Source organism: Carettochelys insculpta, chromosome 17 (assembly GCF_033958435.1).
Source record: "Carettochelys insculpta isolate YL-2023 chromosome 17, ASM3395843v1, whole genome shotgun sequence".
Classification (NCBI taxonomy): Eukaryota; Metazoa; Chordata; order Testudines; family Carettochelyidae; genus Carettochelys; species Carettochelys insculpta.
The window spans coordinates 19959933-19971793 of NC_134153.1; the positions used below are offsets into that span (position 1 = coordinate 19959933).

General features: G+C 48.3%; 1 protein-coding gene across 2 annotated transcripts in view; it reads right to left on the reverse strand.

Moving 5' to 3' along the window:
• The window catches only part of LOC142022155 (somatomedin-B and thrombospondin type-1 domain-containing protein-like), a 29228-nt gene extending 19123 nt beyond the window's left edge, over positions 1-10105 (reverse strand). Inside the window, exon 1 of one of the 2 annotated variants that reach the window (XM_075011704.1) lies at positions 9685-10105. In XM_075011704.1, coding sequence (XP_074867805.1) covers positions 9685-9907 — 223 coding nt within the window. In that variant the 5' untranslated portion in view covers positions 9908-10105. The remainder of the gene's footprint in view (positions 1-9684) is intronic. The other variant, XM_075011703.1, reaches the window with a different exon arrangement.
• Positions 10106-11861: the final 1756 nt, after the last annotated feature.

An 11861-nucleotide genomic window follows, 5' to 3' on the forward strand; every position in this document is an offset into this window, starting at 1 on the left:
AGTGCTGTACATAATAAAACGAGGGTTCCTGTCCCAAGGAGATTATCATCCAAGACAAGAGACAGCTGGCAGATGCAGACACATAGATATGGGAGTACCAGGTAAACAGGAGGTGACAATAAACAGCATAAAATGGGGTTAATGGTACTGAGCTCCTTTGTAAAGTGCTTTGGTGCCTATATTATTTTCACACGTGAATATTATTTCCCTTGTATTTCTTTTTCTATGCATGCGTATTGTAGACACTAGATGGACAGCCTATTGAATTTTATATTTTTCTTCTTTCTTTTGTACTTTGAAACAAAGAAAGATTCTAAAGGGGTCACATTATCCAGTATACTGTTTCTCTGAGAGAGTTTTCTAACCTGCTGATGGGTTTCCCTACTAAGGCTGCCTCAATTCCATTCTCTTGGCAGCTTTTCTACAGTCCAATAGCTTTCACCCATACAAAAGTTCTCCTTGTATCATCATCATATATATTATTTTTGCTGTGTCAGTCAGGCTGTCAGGGCCCTGGAGACAAATGTTCCACAAATGGACATCAATTACCAGTCCAGCTCACATTTGCCACCATCAACAGAGTTCAGGAGCAGACACTACAGAGAATTGGTGTCTACCTACAGGACCCTGTCTTCACACATGGACAGCTCCCTACCTAGTGCTCACCCTACGTGGCACAGCCACGTGCAGGCCGTGATAGCGGCTCCCCACCATCCCCACCAACAAGGTAACGGGGCCGTGGCTGAGCAGGAGCTGGTGCTAGGGTTTGGAACTGAACTTTGTTATCCAACATAATTAAACATCCGGCAACCTCCTGGTCCCAGGCTGCCATATATGAAAGAGTTGACTGTACAACAAGTTTCTGTCTACAACTTTCTTCCAGCCCAACTTCTGCTTGTAAGCGGAGCTGCAACGGCTCCTATAGTCTTCTCTACATTTGCACTTTGTCTTCTGGCCATTGCTTTGTGCCTCCCCCAGCTCTTTTATATTGTACCCAATGCCTATGCCTTTCAAATCCCTCTTGCCTTTCACTGGGATAAAGGAGAGACTGCAGACAAAATAAACAACGCTGATACAACTGAGCTTCCCACATGGGGGTTTCAAAGGACTTTGCAAAGATAAATGAACTAAGCCTGTGGGGAAGGGGAAATACAGCACCCCCCACCCCAGTACTGGTAGGAACAGAGTCACACAGAAGTGACTATCAGTCCTCCAATTTCACATGCATTACGAACATGTCTAAAGTCCAGTTCCTGTGCTCTACTCATGCGATTACACCCCACCCCACCTTTTTTGGCTTGCCTCATGTTAGTTTTTTCAACACCTCCACAGTTGTCAATCATCAGCGGATTACTCACCCCTACCCCACTTCCAGTAAACATTTCCCTTTCAATCTTGACCTCTCTGCTGAGGTTGCCACTTACCATCACTTGCCCTGGTGTCTTTTGAAATGTGTTGTTTTATCCCTCACAGAAGGACCCAGTGTAGCCCACTAGACCAGAGCAGACAAGACATCACTACAGGGATACTTCACTAGCTCCAGCCCTGGCTGCCATCTCTCTGGGCAGGTGCTAACCTGTCAAAATTATGTTTGTAAATTTAAACTCCCAATATCATAATGAAGATGTGATCAGCATTCGCCCTTGGTGCTAAGAGCCTTCATATCCCACTGAAGGCAGCAGGCATGCAGCACTTAAGACAGGTATTACACAGGAAAGTAGCATCATCAGTGCTAGACTGAGCATTGATTTATTGCACTAATATGATGAACAGATGATACTGTTGTAAACTCAGTTCCTGCAGACAAAGATCAGTGCATTATACAAGCATCACAGGGGTAGCCATGTCAGTTGGTATCCACAAAAACAACAGGGAGTCCTGTGGCACCTTAGAGGCAAAGAGATTTATTTGGGCATACATTTTCATGGCAAAAACGCACTTCATCAGATGCAAGTTTCATTCAGGCATCTCACAAAGGGTGTTTTTGCCCACAAAAGCTTAGGCCCAAATAAATCCATTAGTCTCTGAGTTGCCCCAGGACTCCTTGTTTTAGTGTACTATACAGTGTTTTATACACAGTCCACAACACATTCCTCCAGCAGTCCTATTTCATCCCAGTATATTTGACACGCACCAGACCATTCTGTGCCTGAATCAGCAGGAAAGGATGCCAGTACTTCAGCTTGACCATTCTGGAATCTCTGCCTCCAGGCAGTCTACCGATGGCTTCTCTAGCCGCACTCTGTTGCCAGCCCTTCTGTCCGGGACATGCAGGCATGCTGCTTCCTATCCATCTACGTTAAAATGCTTCCCAGCTTCAAGTCTTCCTTGCTGGACTGAGAATAGGCATGGACATTTGCTGCCCAGCTTATTTGGGAGTCTGCTCTGCTTCCGTTCCATCCATCCAGTTTTCCTAGTTTAGAACATTCACCTTCATAACGAGTTTGCGAGTGGAGCCTTGCACCTTCTAATCTTACAATCAACCTCTCCACTTTTCAGCCACCTTCCTCAGGGTGCTAGGCAGCTGTCTACAAACCTCCATGTAGAAACTGCGCAGACAGCCATACCATACTACAACAGCCATGTGTCCTACTGACAGATCCTTGCTTTCCACTGGACTCCTTGGACCCCAGTTGCTTCTCTCTCCTGGTGATAATAATTTATGCTGTCCAGATGTTCCCATTCTGCTTCACTGAGTAACTATCTCGCTCAGCTGTGCAGGCTACTAGTTTAGGTCCAGAGTCTAGCACACATGCTCATCAACAATAGTGTTCCAGGAGTAGCCCGCATTGACTTCCCCATGACTACCTGGAGTACAACAAAGTACAACCACCAGCGAATACAGATGACAGAATTCAAGCTTTGATGCTAGGCTCTAATGGGAAGAACTCCTGAGTTCTAACCACAGCTCTGCCTTGAAGCTGAGACCTAAACTTGAGAAGTGCCAACTGTGTTGTCTTCTATTAAAATCAATGGCATGTTTGGCACCTTACCACATTGGGCACTTGCCCTGTATCCTCAAACAAGTCACAATGCCTCAGAAAAAAAAAATCAGCTAATCTTTAATGTCTTAATTAACTTTTAAAATGCTGCTTTTATTGTCTTTTGAATGAGGAGGGAGTGGCCAATGGGGGGCAGTTCCCATGCCCTTAACAAAAACTGAAGAAAAATACTGAGGCACCATCTGTTATATAAACAATTCTGAACCCTTCACTGTATAACCCTCCTTCAATATCAGTAATTGGCATTAATGAACTAAATAAATGACCTGCTGCTCTGTGCAATGCACAGCAATAAACCCTAAATGTGTATTGGGTTGTATAACAGCCAGCATTAATCCTCAAATGAATGCTCTTCAGAACCGCCTGCTCTTTCAGCCAAGTCCAGCTTCAGATGTTAACACTACACTTTAAATATTTAATTTTAATACTACTTGGATAAAGTCAGTCTATAGTTGGGAAAAATAATGTTGGAAATGGTCAACCACTATGATTCAAATACCAAATATATCTGAATTCCTTGCATCCAATAAAAATGAACCATGAGAAATAACTTAAGAGCCAAAAGATATCTGTATACAAAAAATGACCAAGTAATTGTATCCAAGAGGTAGCTGAGTTAATCTGTATCTTCAAAAACAACAAGAACTCCTGTGGCGCCTTATGAACTAAAAGATATTTTGGAGCATAAACTTTCCTGAGTAAAAACCCACTTCATCAGATGCATGAGTGCGTCCAGAGGAGGGTCTAAATATATAAGCTCATGAAAAGGAGGACTCCAGTCAAGAGGAGAGCCAGAGTAGACAAAGTCAGTTCAGTCACAGAGGATGTCACCCATTATCAGTAGCTAATGTGGAGGTGTGAACATCAACAGGAGAAACTGCTTCTGCCAGCCACTCTAACTGTAGATAGAATTTGGTGCCCAGCATATTGTTATGCCTACAATTTGCCACTAGATGGTATTGTTTCAGAATACAGTACTATTGTGATGCATAAACAAACAACAGGCAGTATTCATAGCAACTGGTTTGCTCAAATGACGGCAGCTTTTGGAAAAGTAACCTGCAAAGGGGGAAAATTGTATTTTGCCTTTATAACAGGTAAAGTGTTATTATTTGGACTACAGTAAAGTCTGAAGGCTCCAATGATGTTCAAGGGCCTATTATAAAGACCAGGGCCCAGGAAAATATGGCCCACAGGCTGGATCTGGCCCACCAAGCCACTGGCTCTGGCCCATGCGAACTGCTGGAGCTTCAGTCTGGGTCACTGCCTTCCCCGCCCCTGCACACCACTCAGAATACCTGGCTGAGAGGCCCTGTTTGTCTGTGAATAACTGCGAACCTGGGGGAATAGGGAGAGATGTTTTGTGAAATGACCCCGCCCCCAGCACAATCCTGCAGCTCCCATTGGAGGGCTCCCAGCCAATGGGAGCGGCCTGCTTGAAGAACTGGCAGCGTGCAAAGTAACCCTCCTCAGGGGCTCACAGCTGTTTACATATGCACATGGCACCACAGTCAGCTGCTGGGAGAAGCGTGCTGGAGCAGGGGTTGTGGGCTGGAGTCTCCCAGGTAAGTGTCTATCCACCAGAGCCTGCCTTTGGCACCTCAGCCCCTCCCTTCCTCCAGCCCTCTGTCCCCCGACTCCTGCCCCCTCAGCCCACATAACCAAAACCCTCTGCTTGGGTTCCTGTACCCATACACCCTACCAGACCCTGCAGCTCAATTCGCAGCCCCAGGTCACAAGCCAAATCCATGCAGTTCCTCTTGCACCCCAGTCCCCTGCCCCAGTCCATAACTCAACTCCCTCCGAGATCCCACACCCGCTCCTGCATCCCAATCCCCTACCCCACGCTCCCTTCTGCACACAACCTCTATCCCAAACCCCGCACCACCTCCAGTAGCATCATGGAGGAATGCAGCCCTTGCCCACTCACCAAATTCTTGGAATGCCCCCCAACCCCCATGAAAAATTATTGCCCATTCCTGTGTTAGATGCTACAAAAACATTTCAGAAAAGACAGTCCCCCAACCCCAAAGAATTCACAACCTAATGGAGACAGGGTGTAAAGGAGGATAGGGTTAAAGTAATGGAATCACCCAAGTTACACAGATCAAGTATTTCACAGCCAAATCAGTGGATTTTTTAAAAATAAATACAGGAAATCAGCTATTCCTGACTACTGCTCAGTCTAACCAATACTGGGCGTGAAACCTAATTGAGAGGACACAGAATTGACAGTCAATTATGGGTCTTTTGGATAGGGACCACATCCTGAAAGAAACTTTCCCCAGACCCCCTCTAGTGAATTCGTGGGTTGCCTGAAGGCCATGAGCTCATCCTTAGAAGCAAGCACACTAGACCCTGCCAGAACAACAGATGCAAAACCTGGAGATATATTATCCCCACTGCTACGATGATCAAACCTCCCCCCGACACACACACACACATGCTTATCAAGGTCTGTAAGTCCGACACATATCACAACACATGGTGTATCTTACCTAATACACTAAATGCCCTAATAACTATGTGGGTGAAGTGAGAATTTCTATGCTCTCAAATGAGTTCTCAGAGAAAAATGACGAGACACGAAAATACGATGTCATCTGTGGGTGAACACTTTTCACAAAATGATCACTCCGTATGTGATCTCTCAGTCCTCAGAAAACATGTGCAGCAACTCAAAAGAAAAGCTTAAATTCATGACTTAATTAGACACTAAGAATCACGGATTTAATAGAGACGTGTCATAGAGTCATGGATCATTATAGCAATCAATAACCCCCTAAACCACCTGTTTCCTATATGACTGCAGAGGTGTAAACTGTCCACTTCACCTTGAATGGTCCCTCTCATGCCAAACCAGCCATTCCACCAGATACATATCTACAACACTGTGAGTCACCCTTTCACAAACCTGAAGAAGAGCTCTGCTTAGCTTGAAAGCTGGCCTCTTGCACCAACAAAAACCGATCCAATAACAAAATATTACTTCATTTACCTAACTAGAATTATGTTTTTGCTAACTCATATAGCAGACCCACAATCAGGAAGAAAACCCTCCTGGTTAACAATTCAACCCCCAGACTCTTAAATTGAGGGCTGAGAAATCTTCCACTTAATTTGCATAATCTTCTAAGGAGGCCTGTAGGGAAGAAATTACGTGATTTTTTTTTTTTTTTTTTTTTTTTTTTTTAAAGAGGGCGAGTGAAAACTTTGGGAAGGGGGTGTTTGCCCTCTACAGTCCCTTTAACAAAGGACATCACCAACAGGTTTACTCTTACAATGCTGCTTTGGCACAACTGTACTGCTGTAGCACTTCAATGAAGTTGCTCTAAAAACCGAGGGTGAGAGTTTTTCCCATCAGCTTAGCTTTGCTGGTGGAAGCAGCTTTCCTGTTGACACAGTGCTGTCTACACCTGCACTTTGATCGGTATAACTATTTCATTTAAGGATTATTCACAGACCTGAGCTACACAGTTATATAGAAGTGGTTCTGCAGTGCAGGCCAGAGCTCAAAAGATCCCCCCAAAGCAGAGAACAATGGTCCCTATGAATTCCACCCTACCCCCATTTTACTTATAACATTTTTGATTAAATCTTACAAAGTGAACTGTCAGAGATGGTTAGTCTTATTTCCCATGAACACCTGGGAATGCCAGTCCCTTTCCCCAAGTGCAGTCTTAGAGACAGGGACTAGCATTCTGTTACATGTCTGTGAAATGGCTTCTACAATGGCCTGAGGACATCTAAGCATCACCCTGCAATATCAATATGCGACCCCTGCAGACAACTCATGTGATAGAGAATGATGCCACTGAGAGGCAGTACCTAAAACCTAGCAGAACTGGGTTGAGTAGTCCCTCAGATCAACTGTACTCACTGTACTCACATGGGTTGTAGAGGCTCATCTCTCCTCATGCCCTGCACATTGAGGAAGGGGTGATCTTCCAAGCATACTTTGTGACTGTAGCTTCTTCTTGTGCAGCTTTCTTCCAAGACACTTGCTCATATGTACCACACCCTCCCCACCGGCATCCAGGATCATGGGCGGCCAGGCATGCAAAACATACACAGCTTGGATTCCATGTGCCCCCTGGCTTATATAGATGCTGTCTGGCTGCTTGTCTACCGCTGCTTCTACATTACAGCACCAACTGCGTCAGGTCCAAAGGTCCAGGGCAGGCTAGGGCCACACCACCTGCCAGCTCTTCAGCACTCCAAGGTGGGCTAGGAGTGCTACCCTACAACTGCACACTGTGGGGGGAGTGGGGAGGACCAGAAGAGGACAGAGTGGGGAAGCTGGCCTCTGGTGGACATAAAAAGGCTGGAGCCGTGGCCTCACACCAGAGGAGCTAAGTCTGAAATGCGACCCAGGGCTTGTCTATCCTTACCAGGAGTGGTGACTACTGGCGGGGGTGCTGCTGCCATGCCTTATCCCAGGTAATCCTCCTCCCTCCCACCCACTGGACAGCTGCAGCAGTCACTGCAGGCAGGGCCCCCAAAAGTGCAGAGCCTGGGGTGGCCATCCCAGTTCCTCCTATGGATAGGCTAGTTCAGGACAGCCAAACTGAGGAAAATATACAGAGACTGTGACGAACCTTCCCTGTGGGCATCAGACTCTGAGGCGACTGTGGGAAACAGGCAGGTGATTTTCCCAGTCTCTGGAAAATGCCACCTCCCTGATTAGATTTGCACTTTGCTCTAAAGCACTTTATTGCCTGCTCTGCTCCTTTGCAGTACTGCTCTGCACATCAGCATGGAAACCACAGCTGCCCATGGGCTCATGATCCAGCCTGCTCAGATCCCAGCCGGAACCCAGCCCAGGCACAGAGACTGACTGACTGACTACTGCAGAGCCCCAGCAATTTACACCAGCAGAGGATCTAGCTTTACTGTTAGCAATTCCCTCATGGGAGGAAAGCTAGTTTTGTTAAAACCAGTGCTCCTCAACTGGTGTGCAGCAAAGCGGCGCTTCATGTGCCTCAGAGCTGCACGCTGGGAGCACCGTTCGCACTCTGAACATGAGCCCCCACCACTTGGTGGGAGAAGCACATGGTGGCAGCAGTGGTTCTGGCGTGGTGATGGTGGCAGCTCTTATGAGCCACCGACATGGAGTTGGGTGGGGGGTCCTGGGGGTGCCTGGCTCTCGGGAAGGGGTGGAGGATTGGGCTATAGTGGGAAGTTTGGGGTGCCTGGTTTTGGAAGGGGAGAGGGGGATTGGATTAGAACAGGGAGCTAGGGATGCCTGGCTCTAGGGGAAGGGGGAGGGCATTGAGTTAGACCACCTGGGGGGAGGCGGCTCTGGGAGAGGGCACTGAGTTAGAGTGGGTTGGGAAAAGGCTGGACATGCCTGGCTCTGCAGGAGGAGGAGGAGGAGGAAATTAGGTTATATCTATTGGGTGTGTCATGAAATTATAACAACAGAGGCTGCTGAGCGCTGATTTACACACAGGACTGAGTCAAGAAATCTCTTTTTTCAAACTTCCTGTGTGACTTTGAGCAAGCCCTTTAATTGCTCTGTGCCTCAGTTCCCCTCTCTGTAAAATGGAGTTATGACCCTCTTTATTTCACAGAGATAGGAGGGCCGACAGACTTGCTGGGACCCAGGGCAGGATGTAAGGGAGCTCTGTGTGACTGGAAGGGGCAGGGTGGGAGTAGTCAGTTCTCAGCACTACTGAAGAGTGTGCCAGGCCACTGCCCCTCCTCCCTAGAGAGCCTCAGTGTTGCCCAGAGTGTACATCTTCCAGAGGCAATTTAAAGAGCCACTCTGGCTGCTGCTCATGTAGCAGCAGAGATAGCTAGGAGCCCTGGACCCTTTTGAATCCTTGGTCCTGGGGCAACAGTCCCCTTCCTCTCCCACGTCACAGACCTGCACAGAGCTTTTTGAAGCTAAATTAATGCCTGCAGAGATGCTCAGATACCATGGTGATACATCTATCAGGCAAATAATAACCCTCACCTCAGTAGTCTCATGACTTGGCTTGTAGATTAATTGACCATAATCTAGAGAAAAGCCACCAACTTATCAGGTATTGCTGCCTCAGACCCTTTTCCCCACTCATTACAAGCAATGGAGGAGATGAGAAAACACCTGTCTGTGGATTGTGTACATTTGTGTTGGCCTGTTCTGGTGCTTCTCCTGCACAGCCAGTTCCCTGCTCTTGGAGAGGGAGGTCACACCAGGAAGCGGGTGAGACGTTTTACAAATGAGACACGCATGGCAGTCAGCCACACGACACTGAACGGGAAAGGGGACAGGCCAGGGAGACAGGTGTGGGATTTGAAACTGCTCACACACCATTTTAACAGACTTGGTTTTGTGCCTGCCGAGGGTGCCCCTTTAACGCCCTCGGGTGTTCCCGAACTACAGAAAAGGCGGTGGGGGTGGCACGGGAGACTGACAGGAGTGCATCCAGGCCAGGAAACGCACTGGGTCACTCACACCTTCCAGATGCACCAGCAGCACAAATCCCTTTCAGTGAAGCCCTGGGCAAGGTAACAGATATGAAGCCACCAAGCCCTGGCACCTCCCGGCATCCCAAGCGTCCAGGCCACCGGTGGATGCTCTCTGCCTCGCCATGGGACCCAGGGGCCGGTGGCACCCGCTGACTGATGAGTGCTGCCGGCTCAGCACCTCCCCGGATCAGGCCCGCCGCCCCTCCCCCGCCGGGCGCTCACGCACCTGGGCAGGCCCGCGGGTAGTCGTGGCAGCAGTCCATGGTGCGGGCACACGCCTGGTCGCAGTAGCAGGCGCCTTGGGAGCGGTCCGGTCTCCAGCCGCTGCTGACACAAGCCAGGTCCCTGCCCGGGCAACAGCGCCCCAGCTCGGCGCAGCCGGCCTCAGAGCCGGGCGCCAGCAGCAGCAGCAGCAGCGCGGCCGCCACCCAGCCGGGGCGCCGAGCCATGGCCGCGGGCTGCGCGGCGAGGACAGCGGCCGGCCCGGCCCCGGGGCAGGCGGTCCCAGCAGCCGCGTCGCGCTCAGCTATGGGGAGGGGACGAAGCCCCAGGCCGGGCGGGACCCGAGAGCCCGCCTGCTCCGCGCCCGCCCCCGGGACACACGTGCTCTCTGCGGCGGCTCAGCTCCAGCCCGGCTGTCCTGCCTCCGGGCTGAGCACTGCACAGTGCAGCGGTAACGGCTCTGCGGATCCGGCGCGCCCCTCCTCCGCGGGGTCAGCGAGCGCCGCCAGGGGTCTCCGCGCCCCACGCGAGATCCCGGAGTAGCTCTTCACCGCAGAGGCCTCTGGGTGGGCACCCTACAGCTGTGGCAACACAACTAGGTACTAATAACCCCTGCCCCGTATCCCTTGCCAGGCTCCAACCCTCTTCTGCCACCAGTGGGGAGGCTGCATCCTGTTACTTCTATATAGGGTTACCCTGTTTGAAAAAAGACACCCCCTGGGAGGGAGTGTATGTGTATTCGGGTCCTATTAATGTGCAGGGCATTAATACAAGGTGGGTTGGTAGATACCGATACAGAATTTAGGATCCTAGGGTTCTAATTCTTCCCTTTGTCATCCACTCACTATGCGACCAGGGGTATGTCATTTAATCACTATAAAGCAGCTGTGTGGCTTAACTAATCAATCAACAAAGGCCATTTAGAATTAATGTATAGCACATTAATACCACGAGTTGGTAGGTACTGATACAGATGCTGTACATTCCTTCTTGGGGTGTCCTTTTTTTTTTATGTTCAAATATGGTAAACTTGGGTATCACACCTCACTGGCCATACGCAGAGGCAAAAGACAATCCCTGCCTCCCTCTCAGGCTGTTAGATTTCAGACCACTGATGTAGAACACTACAGTGTTTTTATTAGGATAATTCTATCTGCCCTTGATGCCAATACCTGCTTGTTCCTTGATTTTAACCTATTGAGACTTGGAGATGAACATGATGTATGGCTCAGCTTTTGCAGCCTGTGAAACTAAAGGCTATTACATGTAGACATGAGCGCCAGCTGTTAGCCAGCTCAAGCTCCAAAAATGGGACACAAAGAATACTACCAACAACATTTGAAGACACTATTTTTTCAGATATAATCCCAGCAAATCTGGGAGGCCACTACAGCAGCTTGTAATAAAAATGGCCCAGCTGTCTAGCCTACCCCTCTGCAACAACTTTGCTATCAATTTTTTTGCTAGCTTTCACATGACGGAAGCTTAAAGTTATTAGAGCAACCCCTCTGAATTATTTAGCTATTCATTGGGGATCTGAAAGTTTTACTTTAGCTTTATAACAAAGAGACTGGCTTTAAATATTGATCACAACATGTTACTTGGTGGGTGGTGAATAGGGTGATGCAAAACCCATCCACTGATTTGTAGCAAGTGATTAGACTAGATTTCTAATGGCAAGGGAGAGAAATAAAGTCTCCTCTTAAGAAAGGCTGCACTGGAGCCATTTCTAAAAACATGGAGTGTATTATTATAGAGCAGACAGGTTCTGAGCACTTGGGAGTTCAGAAGACCTAGCCCCTCTCAGGAGCAGGCCTTTCAAAAGAAAAAGAAACTCTGTCTTCCATATTATACCCAGGTGCAGCTCTGATAAAGGAATTCAGGTGGCAGGGGGAGGGAAGGAGTTGGGAAAATAAGAGGAAATGTAGTCTAATGCTCACAGAAAGGGATCTAGAATTTAGGATGCTAGGGTTCTAATTCTTCCCTTTTGTCATGGACTTGCTATGGGTGAGTCATTTAATCACTATGGCTGTGTCTACACTAGCATTCCTCTTTCAAAAGAGGCATACACATTAGGAAAATTGAAAATGCAGATGAGGCACAGATTTACATGTCAGGCATATTCTTTCAAAAGAAGCAAAGCAGTGCAGATGCAGCTCTTTCTAAAGTAATCCCCATCTT